Source organism: Phyllostomus discolor, chromosome 4 (genome assembly GCF_004126475.2).
Source record: "Phyllostomus discolor isolate MPI-MPIP mPhyDis1 chromosome 4, mPhyDis1.pri.v3, whole genome shotgun sequence".
Taxonomy (NCBI): domain Eukaryota; kingdom Metazoa; phylum Chordata; class Mammalia; order Chiroptera; family Phyllostomidae; genus Phyllostomus; species Phyllostomus discolor.
In genome coordinates, this window is record NC_040906.2 from 204,022,323 (window position 1) to 204,045,906 (window position 23,584).

The following is a 23,584-nucleotide window of genomic DNA, read 5'->3' on the forward strand; positions in this document are numbered from 1 at the left end:
TCACCTCTGCCGGGCGTCCTTAGTCCTTCAAGCCTCGGCCTCACGAGGGGCTGGTTACCCCGAGAGCCGCCGACGGGGCCTGCGAGTGACCTTGTGTAGTTTCTAAGGGACTGTGGGTTCACAGAAGAGCGGCCAGGACAGTGCAGGGCGTGCCCGCCCCCCCTCGCCGCATGTCCCGTGCCAGCGTCTCCGAGCCCAGCGCGTCCGCCAGAGCTCGGGCATCAGCGCGCCGCCAGCCACCAACTCCTGCGTTGCCCTGCCGCCCGGTCTGCTCCGCGTTGTGTGAGGAGGCCCGGTGCCCCGGTGTGGGGACCTTCCCCGCGGCGGTGCTGGGCAGGTGTTCAACACGCCGTGGAGGAAGTACCCACAGCCCGGACACCGGGAGGGGGTAGCAGGCAGGTGACAAAGGGGACCTTGTTCTCCGCCAGCGCTGCGTTCCGCAGGGCTCTCCCAGAAGGGCGTTTGTGGGGCCGGGCCCCCTCAGCTCGCTCCTGCTTCCCGGGGCCCCTCCCCCAGGGCGCGGCGGTTCCTGCCCGGGGGCGGCAGCTGGGACAGCGTGGGCGAGCGTCCGTCCTGGTCTCTGCACCAGGTTCCCTGTGTGCCAGTGGGAGGGGTCGAGCTTCCCCTGCAGTGGCTGCTGGCTCTGACGTTTGGGGTGTCGGGCCTTGCCGTCTCGGGGTCTAGAATCTCGCTGGACTCAGGCCACGTCACCCACTAGGTGGCTCGTCGCACGCACAGCAGGGTCACCTTTGGCCCAAGTCCCAAAGGAGAGCACCGAGATACTCGTTCCTTTGTTTCCGCACGGTGACCCTGGTCAGCATGGTCATGAGCCCTGGCAGGTCCTGCTGGGGAGAGCGGACCTTGTATCGGCACGGCCACGTCAGAGGGACGAGGGACAGCAGCTTGTGGGCCCCACCTTTGCCCTGAGACCCAGTCCCGGGAGTCCCCTGCTGCAGAAGAGCTGGAGTGCCCGGCCCTGTGCGGGAGAGGGTGTGTGTGTGTGCACAGCCGTGCGAGCCTCAGGCCACACAGGCAAACAGCCCGATGCTCCGTGAGTGGCTGGAAGCCTGTCCCTCCCCCTCTTCCCGGTGACACCCAGTGGCACGCGGGGCGGAGCGGTACTGTTATCTGGGAGGCTGGAGAGACTCCCTCCTGCTGTCTCGGCTGCCAAGGCCCGGAAGGTTCCAGGGGAGAGGTCAGCCGCCTCTCTGTGGGAGGGCTGAGTTAAAACAGCCACGTACACGGGTTCATGTCACCTCGGGGGCTGTGCTGAGGACTGGAGACGGGGACCGCGTGGCCCGCCAGCACTCAAACACGTATCCTCTGGTCCTTTGCAGATTTTCCCTTTGTTTCCCTGCCTCTGACGGAGGGAGTTTTAAAAGAAATGGCACCTGCTGCTCCACGGTTTTCTCCTGACCAAGGGACACAGCGGGGAGACCTGGAGGGGGCCAGAGAGAGGCTCCTGGGTCCTTGTGAGGACAGGGTTCCGTGTTGGTGTTGAACCACAGAAGATTGCAGGCAGCTTGCTTGGTGCATCAAAACCAAACCCCGAGGCCCCGGCCAGTGTGGCTCAGTTGCTTGGAGCATTGTCCTGTAGCCAAAAGGTTGCAGGTTCGATTCCCAGTCAGGGCACGTGCCCAGGTGGCAGGTTTCATCCCTGGTCTGGGTGCAGACGGTCCCCGGCCAGGCGGGGCACAGAGGGGAAGCAGCCAGTCGGTGCCTCTCTCTCGTACTGATGTTTCTTTCTATGAAAGCAATGAAAAAATGTCTTTGGGTGAGGATTAAGAAACCAACACTGAGCCCCCCAGGGACGGTCAGGCTGAAGTACCCCACAATGGGCGACGCACGTGAGGGGTCCCCGAGGGTGAGGGGCTCTGGACGGGGAGCAGAACCGCGGGCCGGCGGGAAGACGAGAGGGGGACGCATGATGCTGGCAGCCCCTGCTGTCCCGGCCTGGGCTCGATCGTGACGGGCAGTTACAGCTGTGTGTGCGCTCGGGGGGTGGGATGTGCGGGGAAGGTCGGCCACTGCAGACGGGGTGGGTGGAACGCGCCCCCAGTGGGCGTGGGAGCCACAGCAGCGTGCTCTTCTGCCACTAGGGGTGGGGTGCCGCTGGCGCTGCGGGGACCAGGGCGGCAGGGCCTCTGCACAGAGCGCTGGACCCCCCGTGGTGGCCATTGGGGTCATCCAGACTGCGTCCCAGGTGGGGGTCGCCCGGTGTTAGAGTGGGTCTGACGCTGAGACAAGGGCTCGTGGGTGGGGAGGGCCCCCCCGAGCCGGCCCCCCGCCGCCCCTCACGCCCCGGCTTCTGCCCCACAGGCTGGCCCCCATGCGGCTGTACACGCTCTCCAAGCGCCACTTCGTCCTTGTGTTCGTCGTCTTCTTCGTCTGCTTCGGCCTGACTGTCTTCGTGGGGATCAAAGGTAAGGCGCAGGCTGGGGGGGCCGCTTTGTCACTCGCAGTCAGCCCGGGGCAGTTCAGCCCGGCCCAGCTGCACCCGCCTGCTGTCCCCCCCACCCAGGGCCCGTCGTGGAGGGTGCAGCCTGTTTCTCTCTGCACCCGCTAGGTGCAGGGGTGACCCTGGTCCCGCCCGACACAGCAGCCTGGGCCTGAGTTCGGTGCAGCGGCAGCTCTGGGCGGCCTTGACCACGTGCCTTCTGTTGGACAGTCAGACATTTCTGGAGAGACGGTTGTGTGCCGGGCCCCTGCCAGGCACTGGGGGTCCCAGAGCATGCTGGCTGACGTGGGAGATGGGCCACGGAGACAGCACAGCCCACAAGTGGTGCAGAGGGTGTGCAGTGCCGGGAGCTCGGGGCTGGGGCGGCCTCGGGGCAGGGGGAGGCTGCTCTGCTGGCGCCCGACTTCTTGGCGGGAGGGAGCCCCATCCTCAGGGTCCCCGGTGCCCTGTGGTCCCCAGGATGCAGTCGGAAGGGAAGGGACCCGGCTTCCTGGGAACCTCGTGAAACCCGAGACTGCCCTGGTCCTCAGTGTCCCGTCTCTGAGAAAGGGGTCGGACGGGGCCGTCTCAGAGGCATGCTCGGAGCTGACGCCGTGTGGGGTGCGCCTCCAAAGGCTAGGTCCTCAGCCTCTGCTGAGACCTGCGTTGCTGGGTGGGCTGTGGAGGCCGAGGACCGGGCGGTTGTCAACACGAGGGGCCGTTTGCCTCCTGCTGCTGCACATGACGAGGGACAGTGGCGGCCGCAGTCCCTCTCGTTTCCCTCCTCGTGGAGTCATCGAGGGGTGGCAGTTGCGTGCATCACAGCACAGGACACATCCGCTAGCTTCCTTGACTTCCACGGTTGCCCCTTCAGATTGGTCAGGGCATGAATGTTCTCGGGTCTCCAGTCTCCCGGACCTCGGCCGACTCCTGACTCCGTGAGCACTGGCTGCCTCGGACATCAGGGTCACGTCCGACCCCCTCCGCCGCGCCCGCAGACTCCGAGGCGTCGAGGCTGAGAGGAGTGAAACAACGGCAGGGCGTTCTCTCCCCTCCCTTCTCTCCATGGAGCGCTGGCCTCAGTCCGGGGTCTCCAGGGGGACAGACGGGCGGGGGGAGCAGCACCGGGAGGGTGTGTGCAGGCCGGGTTCCCTGTGCTGCCCTGGCCTGTGGGACAGTGGGGGCCCCGGGAAGCGCACGGTGTGGCGGCGGCCCGAGAAGCAGGGTGGCGGGTGCTCTGCGTTCCGGGCTGAGTCCCAGCCCAAAGACCAGAGCAGAGCGATGTTCCAGCCCGAAGACAGCCGGGCAGAGAGCAAAGTCTCCCCCCTCAGCCTCCTTTGTCCCGTTCAGGCCTGCAGTAGGTTGGGTGGGGTCCGGCCACACTGCGGGGGCAGTCTGTGTGACTCCTCCACCCCTTCAGTGCTCACCTCACCCCAACACAGCCTCCCCCCCCCCCGTAGAGTGACGTGTCATCCCGTGGCCGGGCACCCTGTGGCCCAGTCACACGGACACAGAAAATTCCCTGTCGCTGGTCCACCATCGTCTGCCTGGCCTCCACAGGCGTCCCCTTAAGCTGTGATTGATCCCCAGTACTGAGGACAGCGACAGGGACATCATCACACGCACAGCCCCGACACACGGGCCCTCCCCCAGAGGGGGAGGGGGAGTCCCGGGGTGACGTGTGCTCCCCTTCCCCTCCTGTCGCCCCAGCACCGTGGCGTGGGGTCAGCGGTGCTCTCGTGCTGTGTCATCAGGTCGCCAGTGTCAGTGCAGCCGGTGTCCCTCGATAAGGGACCGAGGGAGGGATGGAAACAGAGATATTTGCCTAACATACGTACCTGCACGCACGCACACACGTGTTCAGGACAAAACGAGGAGGAAACGCTCGTGACAGTTACAGTCCTTGTGTCCGTCATGAGTTCCGTGGTCCCAGCTGGGACTCGTAACTGTCCCCTCCACCGCCCTTTCCACGTTCCCTTCGCCTCCAGCAGGCGTCTCCGGTGGCCGCGGTGCTTCGCCTGGTGGGGCGACCCAGACCTCCGATCCTGACGGGCCTGGGCCTTTCGTCGCCCCTGGGTTGGGCTGTGGGTTGCCGTTGACCGTAGTCGCAGGCAGGGCAGCACTAGGAGACGCCCTGAGCCGAGTCCTGCCTCCCAGGCACAGCGCCGCTGCTGCGGGCCAGCCGTCCAGCCCCCTGGGCGGTCGGCCTCGGCTCCCTCGGGCCCCCTCGGGCCCCCAGCTGGCTCAGGAAGGAAGCCCCTTCTCTGCCTGCTGATTCGGAGGCAGGAAGAGCCCACCGTGGCCGGGGCGGTCTTAGCTCCCAGTTCAGTGGGGTCATCGTTGTGTCTCCTGGTGGAAGTGAGCCCTCTAGGGGACCAGAAGCAAACATTTTGCTGGGGGAGGGGGGGTCACTGGGGTCACAGTGGTGCCACGCCCAGTCTCACCAGTTACACCGTGGTGTGGTGTTTCCCCAGTTCACTGGCTGTGGCGCCCATGGTGCGGGAGGCCCGGCCTGCAGAGAAGGGCTGCCAGGAGCTGTAGGGTGCCGGGGCCCCCTCACCCCGTTCTTGGCAGTGATGGTGAGGGAGCGGCGGCGGGTCTCTGGACACCCCCAGGGGGTCTGAACGGGCAGCCCCACCCTAACAGGCCTGTCTCCAGGCCTCGGAATCCCTTCCTCCACATTCAGTGGAGGCAGGTGTGGCTTTTCTAAGTCCCTCACCGGGGACGCCCTCCGGACCAGGCTTGAGCCGCCCAGCCAGCCACACTGTTAGGTCCTCGCTCACCTCCAAGCTACGGCTCTCAGCGGAGAAGCGCTGCGCGGTGGGCCCGCACCCCTTTGTTCGGCTCGGTCCACCTTTACGTCCTTTCCCCTCCCCTCTCTGATTTCTGTCTGCGTGGATCAGAGAACTCAGTGGTTTGGGGGTACAGCGCACCCCCTCTCGGGTCACCCTCTGGACTTTGCCTCCAGGGGCCTGCAGTGCTGGAGTCCGGGGAGAGTTCCGGAAGCAAGGGGGGCTGGTCCCCAGGAGTCTCAGCCTTGAGGCCTCTGCCTGGGGAGGCTGTCACCGTCCTCGTAGGTTGTTGTGCGGGGTTCAGCCGACCTCGTCACACTTGTAGTTTGACAGAAACGTTCTCAAGTGTCATAACCAGAGCCACTGGGCTCCTTGCTGCTCATCAGTGGCGGAGCAGGAGCAGCCGCTGGAGGTTTCCTGCCCATCTTCCTGGACGGTCTGTGCTGTCTTCACTACTTACCGTACACGGGCTCCTTCGTGTCTTTACATCAAAGCCGGGCAGAGAGCCAGTCCCAGAAACCCCAGGACCGAGACGGAGGAAACTCGTCCTCACTGCCCTGTTCCCGTGTCCGGGGTCTTCAGAGACTCGGGACCAGCGGCAGCCCGGCTGGCTGGGGACCGTCGCCGGCGCAGCTCCGGAAGCTGGCATCAAGCTGAGCAAATTGTTTCGGGACACATGCAGCTCAAAATTCAGTTGGAACCAGAGCCACAGAGTGTCCGTCGGTCACTTCTTTTAAGGCCGAAGCTCTGAAACATCGCAGTGTAAGATTCTGTGGAGCTTCTGTATCTGTTACTTCAGGAAGAGCCTTAGGTAGAATGCTTTTTAGGTATGAAGCCTTAGCAATAATATTCTTTTAATATTCTCTGCTTAATAAATATTTTTGGGAGACTGGACTCATTGGAGGAACGGATCAATGTGCCTTAGTTTTCGGCAGACGTCTCCACGGTTCGTAAACCACGGAGACGCGCTCCGTGCTGTGGCTGTTTGGGTCCGCGCATGCGCGCATGTGCACAGCGAGGGCGCCCGCCCGGAGCGGAGGGGCGGCTCCCGCACGGACAGATGGATGGGGGGGGGGCGCCGTGTGCGTCGTGTGGCGCTCACACTGGGCTCACCCACGTTGGGGGAGTCACGGCGTGCCGCGGAGTGGGCGCTGCGTGTCCGTGTTTGTGTGGTTCGCCGTCTTCCATAGGTGGGACACCTCTAGGACAGCCCAGGGAAAGAAGATCACCTCCGTATAATGTATGTCTTCGTTGGCATTTGAAAAGCGCCAGTACATTAATTATCCGCATAGACTGTAACCTGCTCTTTTCCCTTCTCTGCCGCACTTTAGGGCCCAAAGTGATCCAGACTTCCGAAGCTTACGTGTCACTAAATAACAGCAAACAGGTAAGACGCGGTCTGGGTGGCAGACGACAGGCCCCGTGCACTTCCAGGTCCCAGGACGTAGGGGGCGCTGCAGTGCACTTCTCGGGCCACACACGTTTCTTGCCCCACTCCCAGAGGCGGGCCCCCAGGTGCTCGGCTGCTGTGAAAGGGTCTTTTCTGCCTGATGAGCACCTCTGGCCTGAGAAGGGCGGGGGCGGCAGAGCCCCGGGGAGCCGCAGGCAGGTCGGGTCCAAAGGCTGCTCAGCTCGCCCTGGTCCTCGGTCTGACAGCCGTACTCGCTCGGTTTCAGCCCCAGACGTGGCCCCCGGGGGCGGGGGGTGGTTTCCAGCAGTAAGGTTCTTTTGGGTGATTGGTATTCTCCTCACGAACTCAGCTTAAATGAAATATCCTTTTTTCTTCGTTTTTACATTTTCCTTGATTTTTCACCACCTTTGGAGAAAAACAGAAGTCCTTCCAACTGGAGACTTTTGGTGTTCTTTAATGAAGACTAGCTTACGAGAGCCCGAACAACTAAGCCCCTTTCTTTTTCTGCGTGTCCAACACAGTCTTCATGTGTGAACTGGACGCTCTTGTCCTGCAGCCTCCTGGCACCGTAACGTGCGAGGTTTAATGCTGCTTCTCCGACCTCAGAGATCCCCTTGTCTGTCCTCCCAGCTCCCTGCCACATTTCCACCCTTACCGTTTTCGAAAGGGCAAAAGGAGGAAAATGTCCTAAAGCTCACCCCTTTTAAGTCTCCTTTTCGCTCCTGCTGGCTCGAAAGGAACCCCTGTGCAGCCTCTTTTCTCGGCATGTCCTTATTTTCCTTCGCTCCGAGCCCGCGCCTCTGGTCTGGGGAGGTGTGGCCATGGTTCTCGGCCGTGGTTGCATCTGGAAACGCTCTGTGTCTCCGGATGCCCGTCTTTGTAAAGAGACGGAATGCGGCAGCCTGCCCACAGGGCTGACATGCTTCCGAAGGGCCCCCCTCCCTTCTGAAGGACGAGAGATGATCCCGGGGTGGACTGCCTCGTGCAGGTGGCCGCAGGGCACACCTGGGCCACAGAGCTTTATAGAGGCCTCCGTAAGCGTCACAGCGCAGAAAACACACGTGGCATTCAAAGACGGGGCATGCACACGGTGCTTCTCTTCGGGACCCTGGGTGGGCTGCCCGAGCAATGTCCTCCACGGCCCCCGCCTTCAGACAGCAGCGCTGTGTGTCCCCGCGGACACCGCAGAGGTGTCGCTGGCAGTGCGGTCCCCTCTAGTTTTTCTCCCTGAGGCTGTGAAGACTTCTAAAGCCCAAAAGAGCCACCACACAGGGACTGGATGGCATATTGATGCTAAATCAAGATTCTTGCGAGCATACTCCTGTGGTGTCCTTGTTACCATGTGTCTCATCATGTGCACTTTTGGTTTTTCTCTGAGATGGCCTTTTTTGTGTGTTTAGCCAGGGGTGTTGTCCCAGGGCTGGGGGTGGTGGGTGCCGCCTGCGGAGGGGGCTCCGTGAGAGGCGGAGGGGGTCGTGGTGGAGAGTCGGTCCTCGCTTGTTCGGAAGGCGGAGTTTCACTTGCCTCGTCGAAAGGAAAACGGTTTCGGCACTAACGCCCAAACCCTTTTGCTAAATGTAGATTTTGGGTGTTAAGGCGAGTTACTCAGTGAATGCAATGAAAAGGTCACATGGGTTACTTAACTTTTTTTTCCTTTTCCTTCAGCTAAAGGCATTCGAAGTGCATTCAAACCCGCTGTCCGCCTACAACCAGCAGCTGTGGCTGACGTGCGTCGTGGAGTTGAATCAGACTCGAGGTGCGCAGCCCGTTGCCCGGTCTGCGTGGTCTTTGTACAGTGTGCCGCCTTTGGAAAGCTGAAAGAGCGTTAAAGTCTTTGAACAGGTGTTCAAAGGTGGATTCCACAGGTGGTCTCTGCTCTTGGCAGTGGCGGCAGGTCGGAAGCCCCTTCCGTGTTCTCCATTGTCCTCCCGAGCAGGTGACGACGCGGCCCTCAGGGAGAGCTGGTCGGCGCAGCCCGGGGGCTGCACGGCACAGGTGCTGCTGCCACAGCTCCCTTCAGTGGGGTTCTGGAGCAGATTAGGTGCTGACGCCCCGAGGCCATAGACCTGTCCCCCAGGGACAGTTGGCGATGTCTGGAGATGTTGTGACCTCGATTGTCACAACTGGGGAGAAGCAGGAGCTGCCGGTGTCTGGTAGGTGCAGGCCAGGGGTGCTGCTGACCATCCTGCAGTGCACCAGACAGACCCCCCCAGCCCCCAGCCGCGTGGCCTTGACATACCAGGGGTGCCCAGGCTGCAAAGCCCTCCCCAGAGCACCCCTGCGTACCGCGGGTGAGCTCTGTTCACCGACAACGGCGCTGGCTGCGCGCCGTGCCCGGAGGGCTGAGAGGGCGGCCACCATGGTGTCGTCGGTGTTCCGGGGTCCAGGTGAGGTGCTCCGGTTGAGAAAGAATGTGGAAAGAACCCTTGACCACAGTAAAGGAAGTGGAAAAAAAACCACATATTCGAAAGCAGCCCCCTTTTGGGGTAACATTTTACAAAGATAGATAAACTCGCTATCAGCTGCGTGTGCGCGGGTCTAGAAGGGGTTCCGGGGGGGCGGGACCACGCACGTTGCTACGGTGTCTAGTGGCGGGGTTAGAGGGTTTTATGCCGACTTCATAGTCTCTTTCCTCTGTTTTTATGAAACAATGAGCATGTAATCAGAAAAATAAGGTATATATCAGAAAAAGTGCTATGAATCCATCCTTTAGTATTGGTGTGAAGTTAGGTTAAAAATCTGTGCAGGAAGTAACAAATGGCCCATTAGCCATGAAACGTTCGTCCTTCTGGGGGGTGGCTGGAGAAGCCGAACTGCGGGCTCTGACGGGGTCCCCGGGGGCGGGGGCATGGGGGGGGGGGCGGCGGCGCTCACAGAGCGGCCTCACCTGGCTGGCAGGTGGCCTTTCCAAAGCCGCTGCAGCCCTGGGTTGCCCCAGAGCCAGGCAGGCACCTGGTCAGCGCGACGTGCCCGACGTGGTCCCTGACGCCGCCCTCCTTGCTTTTGCAGAAACGTCGGTTCAGATGAACTTCTCCATGACCGTTAAAGTGGACGGGGTGGCCGAGGACGGAACCACCAAGTTCATTCGTAACAAAGCTCACAATCGGACTCGGACCCTCACGTGTGCCGGGGTGAGTGCGTTCGCACGGCCGTGATCGCTCTCACGCTGCGCCGCCACGGACTTGCTGTCTCGGGCAAAACAGTCCGGGCAATGGTGGGATGGAAGGCTCCTCGGACCCCATGTGCCGATGCCCTCAGAAGTGCCCAGGAACACACACGTGTGCGTGCACACACAAACACGAGCACGTGCGCACAGACACGCAGCCCACCGAGCGTCTGCACACCACACACACCCTGAGTTCGGGTGATATGTGCTTCTACTGGTTTGTGTGACTGACTGCCGGCTGTGTCTCTAGACGGCTGTTGACGCAGGGCGGCCCACCACCGCTGCGTGGTCGTTTTTGCGTGGGGTGCGGGCTTGTTCCCAGCCATGTGACGCCCGCCCTGATCGGTCTGGGGGCCCCGAGAGCGCCAGGCCGCTCAGGAGGAGAGACCTGTGGCTGGGCACCCACGTCAGGTGCGGCGTGCGGCGGTGCGGTCGGACGCCCAGTGGCCGGACTGTGTCAGCCCCGCGTCTGTCACGGTTGGTTGGCAGGGTCCGACCGGGTGGTCGGTGCTACGGTTGAGGACGTGCCCTCAGGTGGCCGGGAAAGCGTGGGGGGCACCCAGAGGGGTGTGCATTTGCGTCCAGGGTGGGGACAGCGGCCCCCCTGCTGGGCCTCGTGCCAGGTGCTTGGATGGTGCCTCCCGGGGTCCTCCCAGCAGGCCCCCGGGCAGGGTCTTCACTAGAGCCCGTTCTGTACACGCAGAGCCCACGGCATAGAGAGGTCAAGACACAGGCCCGCGCCCCGGGCTTGGGAACGAAAGGCGGGCTTGGTGCTGCTGGGACCAGGGTCCCACACTCACGCGCCCCGAGAGCAGCGGCCGCTGCCCTTGAGGGAAGTCGATCGGGTGGGCAAGGAACAGCACGCGGAGGCCATGTAAACAGCCGCTGACTCGTGTGTCAGCCACGGGAGAGCGGGGCCTGGGGTCACGGGGAGCCCCTGTCCCTGCCCACGCCCGTCACGGTGGGCTCCGGTGCAGGCCTGGCGTCACCGGTCGGCCTGAGGGTTTAGAGAGGGTTGGACGCGCGCCTTCACGCTGCCCCCACGGCATGCGCACCGGCCTCTCCTCTGCCGCCCTTCCTGCTCCTTGGGCCGGCACGCACACCTGCTTTCCTGCCCTGACCTCGCACATGCCTGGCTCGAGGGGCCTGTGACTGATTTGTCAGTGGGGGTGACTGTGCCCGCAGGTGCCGCCGGGAAAGCCACGGGACCACCTGTGGGTTCTGGGCGGACAGTGCCGCCCGGCTGGCGCTGGGAAGCTCCAGAGGAGTGTGCCGGCCGGGCAGCGTGGCTGGGCCAAGGTCTGGGGAGCAGCCCCTGCCCACCGGGCCACCAGTGCACCTCTGCGTCCCCTTGTCCCCCTGAAGGGAGCCCTGAGGAGGCTCGAGTCTTCCTTCTGAAGGACGGGAGTGGGGGGCTCCTGGCGGGAACTGAGCACACCCCTGACGGGAGCCCACTGGCCGTTGTTCGCACAGCCTTGCAGTGGGTGCGTCCGGACCCACCGGAGACCGCCGGCGGCTCCGTGTCGGGAACGGCAGGCCGGTGGGGAGAGGGACAAGCGCCCGGTCCACTCACCGCAGCTGCGGACGTGGCCCGAGGGGGCAGGGGACCCGAGGGTCTGACTGGCTGTATCTCAGCTACATCCCCCACGCACAGGCGTGTTTGTGGAGGCGTCGGGTCTGTGTTACCCTGGAAGCCCCCTTAGGCAGCTGCATATCACTTCGAGTTGCCCCGAGTGGAGTCTAAGAACTGTAAGCCGTTTTCGTTTATTTCTAAGAATACCCCCCGGGCCCTTCCTGTCTGAGAACGCGGTGTGGCTGGCTGGCACCTGCATCTGTGCAGGCTGCTGCTGAGTGCCCTGGAGGCGGTCCGTTCGGATCGCCGGTGTGGACACACGTCGCTTCACGTGGAGGGAGAGGGGGCCTGGCGCTCTAAAGACCCCGTGCCTCCTTGTGCGTTTGCAGAAGTGCGTGGAGATGATCGTGGCTCACCTCGGCTACCTGAATTACACGAAGTACACGGTGACCGTGGGATTCGGGCACCTCAAGGTACCCATCAAGAACGTGAACTTCACGGTAAGCATACAGCTGGCCTCGGGTGTCTCCGCGGCCCTTCTTCTGCTGAGCGGTCGAAGTAACGCAGCGTCGAAGTTGTGTTGTTTTGGGTAGTAGAAGACGTGTACGGTTTTAAAGGGTCATAGGAAAATTGTTTCTTTTTCTTTTCAACTACAGTTGATGTATAGTAGTTTATTAGCTTTGGGTGTACAGCCCAGAGATTAGGTATTTTTGTACTAAGGGGATTTTCACTAAGGAAGTGAAAACCCCAATGAATCTCGTATACATCTGGCACAACGCGTAGTTATTACAGTGCAGGGTGGGGCAAAAGTAGGTTTGCAGTTGTTTGCACGGGAAAAGAACAATATGGAATAAACTGTGTTTTGTGTGCTCACAGCTGCAAACCCACTGTTGCCCACCGCGTGTTACTCACCGTGTATTTCCTGTGCTGCCCCGCACAGCCCTGCGACTGTTCCGTGCCCACCAGTTCGTGATTCTTAATCCCTTCACCTGGTCCACCCATCCTCCTAACTCCCCCCGCTCTGGCGCCTGTCAGAATCTTCTCTATGTCTGTGAGTCTGTCTCCCTGCCGCTTGTTCGTTTATTTTGGTTTTTAGATTCCACAGAGCAGAAGCGAAAACATCTGGCGTCTGTCTTTCTCTGTCTGACTCCCTTCGCTCAGCACAGTGCCCTCTAGGCCCACCTGTGTTGTTGCCGATGGCGAGATTTTATTCCTTTTTTATGGCTGAGTCATATTCCGTTGTGTGTACGCACCACTTCTTCATCTGCTCATCTGCTGATGGACACTGAGGTTGCTTCCGTATCTTGGCTCTTGGAAATAATGCTGCAGTGAACATACGGATGTGTATGTCTTCTGGATTTAGTATTTTCAGTTTCTTCAGATAAATACCCTGAAGTGGAGTTGCTGGATCCTTCTTGTCTCTGATTACAGTCTTTGTTTTAAAGTCTGTTTTACCTGGGATAAGTATGCTCCCCCCGCTTCCCCTCCCCTCCCCGCCATTTCTGTGAAATATCTTTTTCAGTCCCTTTACTTACAGTGCGTGCACGTCTTTCCATCTGAAGCGCATCTCCTGCAGACAGCACCTGCGAGGTCTTGTTTCCTTATCCACTCTGCCACTCACTGTGTGTGTTTTGATTGAAGCATTTCATCCATTTACATTTAAAGTGATTGTTGATAGAATGGACACATAGAGGGCCCCCAGACATACGGAAAGATGCTCAGCATCACTAGGCAGCAGAGAGATGCAAGTTAAAACCACAACGAAGTATCACCTTACACCTGTCAGAGTGGCCGTCATAAACACATCAACAAACAAGTGCTGGCGAGGATGTGGGGAAAAGGGAACCCTCGTGCACTGTTGGTGGGAGTGCAACAAAATTAAAAACGAAACTGTCCCTTGATGCAGTGGTTCCACTGCTGGGACTATACACTAAGAATCCTGAAACACCAGTTCAGAAGAACTTTTGCACCCCTATGTTTATGGCAGCGCTATTTACAAATAGCCAAGTGCAGGAAACATCCTAAGTGCCCGTCAGTAAATGAATGGATCAAAAAACTGTGGTACATTTACTCAATGGAATACTACACAGCAGAGAGAAAGAAGGAGCTCCTGCCTTCTGTTATAGTGTGGATGGAACTGGGGACTGTTCTGACAAGTGGAATAAGCCAGGCAGTGAAAGACAAACACCATATGACCCCACTTATAAGAGGAATCTCATGAACAAAACAAACTACCTTATTTTTTGGACCATAAGATGCACCTCGGTTTTAGAGGAAGAAAATAGGAAAAAAACTTTTGAAGCAAAAAATGTGGTAAAATATTTAATAACATAAATAACATAATATTTCTCCAATGTAAATGTAAACAGAACTCAACAGCAGCCTTAACAACCATTATTCCTCCCAGATGGCGGGGGCGGGGGCGGTGCATCTTATAGTCCGGAAAATACGGTAGCAAGCGAAACAGAACCAGAGACATGGAAATGTGGAACAGACTGACAGCGGCCAGAGGGGATGGGGCCGGCAAGGAATGCTGGAAAGAAGGGGAGGGACTAGTCAAAGCCCATGTAGGAGTGAGTGACCTGTGGACACGGACGGTGGTGTGGGGCTGACCCCGGGAGCAGGGGAGGGGCTGGGCAGAGGAGGGCAAAGCGGGAGAAATTGGTATAATTGTACAGGATAAATAAGCATAATTTAAAAATAAATAAAGTATCGATAGATGTATAGTTATTGCCTGTTACTCATATTTTTATTTCTTTTTCTCCTTCTTTGTTTTAAAGGAGGCCCTTTAACATTTCTCGTAATACTGTTTTGGTGATGATAAACTCCTTTAGCTTTTCTCTTGTCTGGGAAGCTCTTTATCTGGCCTCGGATTCTAAATGGGAGCTTTTCTGGGTAATCTTGGTTGTGGGTCCCTGCTTTTCATTGATTGCTTTGAATATTTCACGCCAATCCCTTGAAGGCTCCTACCATTGTTTTTCCCAATAGGTTTTCAATTTCTTGCTCTTTCTCCTGCCCTCCCGGTGCCCCCGTGATGCACGTGTTGGCGTGCTTGAACTTGTCCCAGAGGCTCGTCATACTACTGTCACTTTTTTTTTCTTTGCTGTTCTGATTGGGTGCGTTCTGCTTCCTTGTCTTCTCAATCCGAATTACCTGCTCTGCTGTTGTTTCCCTCTAATGTCACTTCCCATTTCAGTGAGCGCAGTCTTTATTTCTGACTGGTGACTTTTAATGCTGTCCACCTCCACTGTCATCTTTCCTGTCTCCTCACTGAAGTTCTCACCGAGATTGCTGAGAACATCCTTCTAACCAGGGAACACCGTAATTTCTTAAGGGTAAGGGATCAAGAGCAGCCTAAGGAAACACCATGGAACAGGAACCCCTTTGCGGCGTTCCGGGGTCTGGAACGGTGGTGAAGAGGTGCCCCGGGGGCCTCCCTCCTGCACCCCTGAGCGTCCCTCCGAGCCTGCGGCAGTGCTGCCCAGCCCCAGGCGCCGCTCCTGCTGTCGCGCAGTCCCCATCGCTAGACTTTCCTTCCTCGAGTCCCCTGAAACCAGCCCCCTCCTTCCTTGCACTCACCAGGGCGACCAGCCTGCCCAGTGGTGTCCTAAGTCCAGGATGGCCAGACCTGAGACTGGATGGGAGCGGGGGAGCTGGGTTCACATCCGACACCATCCTTTACTGGTTGACACGGCTAAGCCTCCACGTCCTTACCTGTGAGACAGCTGCCTCATCAGCTGCGGCTGTTATGTCGGGGTCCCAATGGCTTCCTTTTTCAAAACAACGCTTTACTGGAGTATAACTCACACACCATGAAGTGTACGCTCTTGAACTGTATCATGCGGTGGTTTTTGGGTTGCTCAGAGTGGGCACCTGGCACCGCTGTCTAATGCGTTTCCTTCACCCCAGGGGCCTATTCGTGGGCATTTCCCATCTCCCCCCGCCCCCCACCTCTAGCCGTCACTGATCTTCTGTCTGGGTCTGCGGGTCCGCTGCTCCAGGCATCGCAGGTGAGTGCCGTTACACAGTGTGCGGTCTTCTGTGAGTGACCTTTCCCCTAAGCGTAGCGTTCCCAAGTTCGTGCACGCTGCCGTTGGCGTCGGCGTTTCACTCCCCTGTTTGCCCAGCGGGCCCTCGCCGCGGGTGTGCGCGCTGCGTTCTGTGTGTCTGGCGTCGGTTGATGGGCATGTGCGTTGTTTCCAGGTTTGGGCTCTTACAGATAACTGTGGTGGATATTTCAATAAACCGTCTAGAAGGATGTCTCTGGGTGGTGGGCTTAATGTTTAATTTTTTTCTCTTTTTCCTCTATTTTTTATGATGAGCTCCTATGACTTTTATAATCAGAGGGGAAATTTTTTTTAAAGGCTCCTAAGGCTCTGGCTGGGTGACTCCGCTGGTTAAAGCATCGTCCCATTATACCAAAAGGTTTCAGGTTCGATTCTCGGTCAGGGCACATACCTAGGTTGTGGGTTTGATTCCTGGTCAGGTTACATATGAGAAGCAACTGACTGATGTTTCTCATGTTGATGTTTTTCTCTCTCCCCCTCCTTCCCTCTCTCTCTCCCTCTTTTTCTCCCTCTCTCTAAACTCAATAAGCATATCTTTGGGTCAGGATTTTTTTTAAAGGTTCCTAAGACAACCAAAATTTGAAGGGGAAGTCTAGGATACACTGTAGCCATTCACTCTAAAAAGCTCCATTATCAAAAAGCTACCTCAGAGAATCACAAAGTAGCATTATGTCTGCCTCTTAGGCATTAAAGTGATTTTGTGTCTTTTATGAAATTCTTTTTGAAGATAGTATTAGTTATGTTGTGAACTTTGACCTAACCCTCCAAACAAAGCTCCATTTGCTCACCAGCTATAAGTCTTTTTATCAGAGAATGAAAGGTGTGTAACTCATCACATTTCTCTTTTGGCGTTGGCTGCGAGACATTTCAGAAATCGGTTTCATGTGAGTTGGAGTACTTACCAGCATCCTGGTATAGGTTTGTGGTATAATTATGTACCCTCTTTCTTTACATTTTTATTCTTCAGAAAAACTTTAAAAATTGTTTCTTTTGAGACTGGCTTTTTATTATAAGCTGCCTTCATTCCTTCTTGGAAGTAAACAAAGTTTAAGGAATAAAATACATCTTAGAAGCATGTCAGTGACACTGTTATACACCCGCCAGAGTGGCTACAACGAAGACACTGCCGGCGCTGGCCGGGGCGCGGGCACTCGGAACCCGCCTGCCCGGCTGGCAAGGGTGTGAGCCGGCATGGTGGACGCAGAGGGGTAGGTGGGTGAAAGGACGTGTGGGTGGACGCCTCTGCCGCAGCCGCCCGGTTCTCAGCAGCGGCAGGCGGGGGCTGCTCCGTGGCACAGGGAGCGCACCGGCAGTGGCCCGCTCCTGTGAGGGACTATTGCACAGCGATGGGGTGGGGGGGGGTGATCCTGGTTACATGCAACGTCACCGACGACTTGCACGAGCAAAATGTTGAATGGAGTGAGCCAAGTAAGAAGAGCGCAGCGTGTGTGGCTCCAGTCACATACATTCTAGGGGCAGGCACAACGAGTCTGTGCTGTTACATCAGGGTCAGTGTCGCTCGTGGGAGGTGAGCGAGTGACTTGATTGGACCAGAAAGGGAGGGGCTTCTGGGGGCCCCTCCCTTCATGCTTCTCGGTCAGAACGCGTTTGCACCGGTGAGTTCAGTTTCTGACAGTTCGTTGAGCTGCCCACTTGGGAGGTGTGTGCTGACTTTGGTGGGTGCATCGTCTTTCAGTAAAAACAAAGCATGTACTGCACTCGTGAGCACCAGTGCTCGGCAGGGTGCCGCGTGGGCAGTCACAGGCACTGCTTTAGACGGCTCGTGCTTCTTCGACGGAACTGGACTTGTGAGAGTTTCTGTTCCTTTCCTTGGCATCTCTTCGTAACCTGCGGGCGTTTGGAGCTTGGAGTTCTGCGTCCTTGCTGTCTAGGCCGCTGTCACCGTGTGCGACGGTGCCTCTGGCCCCTCTGTACCAGCTCCAAGGCCAGGCGGGTCCTCCCCCTGTGGGTGTCGCTGTTCGTCCCACCTGCCAGTTCTCCCTTGAGGAAGACCAAGTTCAGGGTGGAAGTTACCCCAGCCGCATCTCCAACTTCCCGGGAGGCGAACTGCCACCAGGGCAAGCCCAGAGAGGGCGGGTGCTCTGTTGTCAGCAGCGCGTGCCCTTGGGCGGGCGTCTGGGCGGTGGGCGCCCCGCTTCCGCCTCGGCCTGTGCCCAGGCGCTGTCTGGCCTTCTTGTCGCCGCATCCCCTTAATCTGAGAAGCTTGGCTCCTCTCCTCTTGTCCTCAGTCCGAATCCTGTGATCGTGTGGTTCATTGACTTCTACTGAAACGTCTGTTGTTTTGAAGCATCCCGGCACCGTTCTCTCTGCCGGTTTTACCAACCCTTAGTCTGCGTGCGGTGTCCTGCCCACCCCCGTGGCCTTGCGTCAGTCAAGACCACCCTCCGGGTCCTGCAGGCACCTGATGAGATGTTGATTATCTTTTGGGTTTGTTTTTTTTAAAGAGTTTGTTCCACTGGCTATGATGCCCTGCGTGATGCAGTGGGTGCGAACTTTGGACACCGTGCAGGTTGCTTCTGCTCGTGTTTCTGTCCTTTTCTCCTGCGTTTTGCGAGCATCTGCTCCGCACACATCACAGCAGTTCCACGTGTCCTCCTCGAGCTAAGCCGGGCTTCTCCGCCTCTGATGGATTGCTCTCCAGGAGGATTCCTGAGTGACTGACCTCAGCCAGCTGTTCACGCCTCACGCCCTCCGTTTTCTCCCCAAGCCGCTACCTCTCACTGGGGGATGACACGGAGTCAGCAGCCCGTGTTCCCGGGCGCTTCAGCTTTCTGGGTAGCGGACGCCCCTGCCTCCCTGTGGATGGAGAAGACCGGCAGCAGGCCAAGCTCTGAAGGGCGTCTGAGCCGGAACCAGTTCCGGGGCGTTTCCCGGGGAGCAGGGCTCTAAGCAGCTCTCCTCTCTCCTGCGCGTGCCCCTACCCCCTCCCGCCCTGCGCTCCCGTGGCTTTCCCCTTCAGAGGACTCTCCGAGGGTCCCTTAACACTTTTCACCTCTGCCAAAAAATTAGCTCGCGGAGGCAGTTTTACTGATTTTTTTTAAGTTTAACTGTTGCATGTCTGCACAAGATTTGACATCGTATTTGCTTACATACAGTCAGAGTGGGTGCTCAGCAAACGCCAGATGGAGGGGCTGGACCAAAACCTGTCGATTCTAATGAGGGAGAAGCGACCGGGGTCCTGAAATCAAACCTGGTTCCAGGTGTCAGTGCACAGGGTGACAGGGTGACAGGGTGAGCCCAGTCTCCGGAGGGACAAAGGCAGCCTTGTGAACGCCAAGGGACCTTGGCACAAAGGCCAAGAAAGGATGGACAGCTCTTAAATGTCAAAGTCAATGTCTGTAGCCTGAGTGTCTACTGGGATTTTACTGTTTACTTCCTTTTACTTCTTTTTCATTTCAAATATACATTTTGGTGCTTAAAAATAAATGCAAAAACAAAACCCCCTAGTCCCATAGCATTAGGTCCCGACAGCGGCCTCTGTCCTAATAACGGGCTGGAGCATCTCCCCACAGCAGACGAGGGAGGGAGCGCACCGGCCCAGCGCAGCGCAGCGCCCTGCTGGTGGCGCTGGCTCGTGACCCGGGGCGGGAGGGCCGCCGGCCGCCAGCGAGCGCCACCCGAGTCCTTGGCTCTGTGCGGGGTGCGCCTGGCGCCGGTGAAACTGCTCTGAGGGCAGCAGGACGGACAGCCAGTTCCACCGCACCTCCTGGTTTCAGACCCCTGTTTCCATGTTGCACTTCATCGCGTGTCAGAACGTCCCGCCGCCTCCCAGAGATGTGAACTTGCATCTCTATGAAAGAGATGTGAACTCCTGTCTGTTCCTTTTCACGGAAGGCCCGGCGTTCTCTGATGCAGAGATGGACGGTGTTGGTTTTCGATACGAGACTTGGAAGCAAGTGCTCTTATTATCATTATAGAATAATCTGTCTGCCAGGTTCATCGTTAGAGTAATGCCACTGAAAACTATTTTCAGCTCTAGGTAATTAATATTTTCAAAGTCTGTTCTTTAATATAAAAATAAAACGTACTAAGTGTTAACACTTTAGAACCTGTAAAGAAGTGTTAAGGAAAGAACATTTTAAATGGCCTACATTCTCGTATCTAGAGAGAACTATTATGAACAATCTGATGCGCTTCCTTTTTATTTTTTACTTTAATTTCATTTTCCATTTCTGGTTGACAGGCAGTGTTAGTGCGTACTAGTTTCCTGCGTACAGCTCAGTGGTTAGACAACCCAGCACCTCACACAGCGGCCCCCCGGTGGTTCCGGTCCCCACCTGGCACTGCCACACACACGGCTATGACAATCTTAGTGACTGTCTTCCCTGTGCTGTGGGCCCTTTTGGATGCATTTTCTTTTTCCAACTGTGGCCCCACTTCCCATTGCAGTGGAAGACCTACAACCCCGCCTTTTCCCGGTTGGAAATCTGGTTCCGGTTCGTCTTCGTGGTGCTCACCTTCATCGTCACGGTGAGTACCGCCCGCCTGACAGACGGAGCAGGTCCGAACGAGGGCAAGGGCGGGCTGTGGGTTGTGACTGCCCGAGTGCGGACCACGCAGGAGAGTTCTCCGAACTCTGAGACGCCCGTCCCGCCCCGCCCCGCCCCAGAGCCAACCTGCCCTTACTGAATACTCTGCACGTCGCGAGGATGTGAACAGCGATGGGGTCTCTTTGGCGAGGCCTTGTGGCGTGGAGTAGTGGTCACGGCCACTGACTTGTGAACTGTCCTCAGGGCGCAGTGACAAACGCCACCTACCCGTGCGGCGGTGGCCTGCCCTGTCTGGGTGCAGACGCGGCTGGGGCTCGGCATTTGGAAAGTCACGTCACACCTTCGGCCCCCGAGCTTGTCGGGGGTGAGGCCCAGACGGGCGGTTTGGGGGGTGCGGGCTGCTGGGGGGAGGTGCTCGGCCACAGTGCAGGGCGGCCCCAGGGCGGCCCAGGCCGTGGCGCGGGGAATCTGCGGCTTGGAGGAGGACGGAGCTGGCTCGTTGCCGTCCGAAGGGCAGCCTTCTGCCCGCATCGGCCGCCTGGGCCCTGCTGGCGCGGAGGCTGTGATGTTCAGGAGATGTGTCCAGTCCCCGCAGTGTTGTCCACCCTGGGCGCCCCCCGAGGAGCGCCCCGTGCCTTGCAGACTAGCCGTGTGTAGCAGGACGCAGCTCACGGGGCACGGGAGGAGTGGCAGACGGCGGTGGCTGGGACCTGAGCGTGGACAGAGGGCGGGACACGGCCGCTGGAGCACACAGAGAGCCGGGGACTGTGGCGTCGGGCCGCGTGCGCCCAGGGCTCCCCCGGTGAACTGGCCGCAGGACAGCGGGAAACCACCCCCCGTGGCTGGTCGGTCAGGAGTGTCTCTGGGAGCATCTCTGGGGCCGGGGCCGCCGCCGCCGCCTGTTCTCACCCGGGAGGAAAGGCCCGTGTGGAACAGGGAGCCTGGGGGAGAGGGTCCATCTGCCAGGAAGTCCCGATTGCCCAGGAAATTACTGGCTTGTGGCAGATTATAGAAAAACAAAGCAAAAAACAACCCCAGGCCCCCGAATCAGAAATCATATAATGCTTTAGAGCAGTTTACGGAAACTTCTCCCATAGGCCCCCACGCCTCCTCCCAGGATTGGTGACAATGAGCTGGCCCCTGACCTCGGCTGTGGGCCTGTTCCCGGACTCGTGCTCCGGCGGCCCCAGCGCCGCTGGTCCGGTCTGGTCCGGTCCGGTCGGTGCCGCCTGGGCAGGTCTCCGTGTGGCCCCGTTCACTCCCGGTCCCCGCCCACCCCTGAGAACCACGTGTGACCGTCTGATTGGGGGGGCCCCTCTGCAGTGTACCTTCTCGTCTCCGGTGTCACCGAGGGGGTCCGTGGCCGGGTCAGCGGGGGCGGCCCGGGTTCCCGCGCGGTGACGGCGGGCCGCCTTGCTCCGCAGTGCCTGTTCGTGCACCTCCTGCGCAAGTTCTCCGTGCGGGACTGGGGCATCGAGCACAAGTGGGTGTCCGTGCTGCTGCCGCTGCTGCTGCTCTACAACGGTAGGCGCCCTTTCCAAGGAGCCTCGCCCCTGAAGTGGGGAGCCGGGACGCACCCCCAGGCTCCCGGAGCGCCCGGGGCCCCTGGAGGAACTGGAGGCGGCCCCTCGGCACGTGAGGGGTGCCGCACCGGGGTTCAGAAGGCGCCCGGAGCTCTCACAGACGAGTGGCTGCACATGCAGCCTCCTCGGGACTCGGCTGGAGGTGGCACACGCTGCCGTCTGTTCCCTCCTGCTCCGGAGCACCGCCTCGGGGTGCCCAGCCTGCGGGGGCCGGGGGGGGGGGGAGTGGATGGGGGGGAGTGGGTGGCAGCAGCAGACGGCGCTCTGTCGCGGTCCCCGGGGCCATCTGTTCACGGGCTCTCGGGGGTCCGGAAAACGAAGCAGCCCTCAGCCGCGCCGCCCCCAGCAGGCCCCCCGCTGTCTGCGTTCCAGATCCCTTCTTCCCCCTCTCCTTCCTGGTGAACAGCTGGGTCCTGGGCACGCTGGACGACCTCTTCCAGTCCGTGTTCCTGTGCGCCCTGCTGCTCTTCTGGCTGTGCGTGTACCACGGGATTCGGGTCCAGGTGAGCCTGCGTCCGCCCTGCCGGCCTCGGGCGCGTCCCGGGGGCGTGCGTGTCCGGGGGAGCGTGTCTTCGGCCTCGCGGCCGCGAGGGGAGTGCACGCCACGCAGACCTGCTGCGAGGGTCTGTCAGGGTCGGGGGTCTGCCAGGATGACTAACTCGGCTGCTGCTTACTGTGTTTCACTCTTCAGGGAGAAAGGAAGTGTGTGACTTTCTACTTGCCGAAGTTCCTCATCGTTGGGCTGCTGTGGCTGGCTTCTGTCACGCTGGGGATATGGCAGACGTGAGTCATTTTATTACATGGGGGACCTGTCCTGGAACGCATTTGGCGCTGTGGATAGACCCGAAGCCTAGCCGTTTGTAGCGAGCTCACCTGGAACGGGGTCCCTCACCCGGGTTTCCAGACTGGACGGTGTGCACTGAAGGTGCACTTTTGCCCCGATGATGCAGAGAGACATACACGGTTCTCCTGACCCTGAGACGGAAAAGACCGAGTCACTTTAGAGTCCTCCTTCGGAGAGGCAGAGACGTCACCTGCAGGCGTGATGCTGACTGCGGTCACCCCTGGCTCCCCACCGGCCACCAGACGAGTCAGCTGCTCCTGTGGCCGAGACCGTGAACTCCCCACCGCGCCCGGCTCCCAGGGCTCTTCCCCTTCCGTTTCCCTGTGCTGCTGTGGAATCGTGCCACCACGGGGGCCTCGAGTGGGTTTTCTGCAGAAACGAGTTCCATGCTAGGGCACGATTTCGGCGCCTGGCCCCTCGAACTTCACGGCACAGAAGTGACAGGACTGAGCCCACCCTGCTCCGCTCCCCCTTTCACCAGCTGCCGGCCGTCCCTGCCCCCCAGCCTCACCGCACCGCGGTGTCCGGGAAGTTCATGTTCGCTCCCATCACTTCTCTGGTGTGCTCCTCCCTGTCTGTCCGGGTGCCTGGGGTGCCCGGGCCCGTCGTCGAGAGGGGCCTGGAGCACAGCCCTTAAAGCTACGGGAGCCGCAGGCTGGGGGTTCGTGACGAGAAGCACATCAGCCTCCCGGGGGTGATAACCGTGGACACTCTCCATTAACAACATCATATGTGTTGTCAATATGACATTTAGGGTTCCCCATAAGTTTAGGGTTGTTTTTTTTAAGACTTTATTTATTTATTTTTAGAGAGGGAAGGGAGGGAGAAAGAGAGAGAGAGAAAGAGAGAGAGAGAGAAACATCAATGTGCAGTTGCTGGGGGCCATGGCCTGCAACCCAGGCATGTGCCCTGACTGGGAATTGAACCTGCGATGCTTTGGTTCACAGCCCGCGCTCAATCCACTGAGCTACACCAGCCAGGGCTCTAGGGTTACTTTTTAAAAAATTCTTTACTGTTGGTTAGCAAGTAGCTTAATAGTTTTTTAAAAATCTAAGTGGAAATATAAAATAAGTACGCTAGTTATTAATCAGTGTTTTTTCTTATAACACGTGTTTAGAGTCAATGAACTGCACGACCCGATGTACCAGTATCGAGTCGACACGGGAAATTTTCAGGTGAGGATCGTTCGTGAAACACGAG

At 58.8% G+C, this 23,584-nt stretch overlaps 1 protein-coding gene across 4 annotated transcripts in view; it reads left to right on the forward strand.

Moving 5' to 3' along the window:
- The window catches only part of TMEM181 (transmembrane protein 181), a 51,091-nt gene that overhangs the window by 19,857 nt on the left and 7,650 nt on the right, over positions 1-23,584 (forward strand). For 3 of the 4 annotated variants that reach the window (XM_036024945.1, XM_028510293.2, XM_036024947.1), the window contains exons 2-11: positions 2,320-2,423; positions 6,561-6,616; positions 8,306-8,396; positions 9,650-9,771; positions 11,769-11,879; positions 19,857-19,937; positions 21,382-21,481; positions 21,913-22,043; positions 22,232-22,323; positions 23,502-23,559. In XM_036024945.1, the coding sequence (XP_035880838.1) occupies positions 2,320-2,423; positions 6,561-6,616; positions 8,306-8,396; positions 9,650-9,771; positions 11,769-11,879; positions 19,857-19,937; positions 21,382-21,481; positions 21,913-22,043; positions 22,232-22,323; positions 23,502-23,559 (946 nt within the window). The remainder of the gene's footprint in view (positions 1-2,319; positions 2,424-6,560; positions 6,617-8,305; positions 8,397-9,649; positions 9,772-11,768; positions 11,880-19,856; positions 19,938-21,381; positions 21,482-21,912; positions 22,044-22,231; positions 22,324-23,501; positions 23,560-23,584) is intronic. The other variant, XM_036024946.1, reaches the window with a different exon arrangement.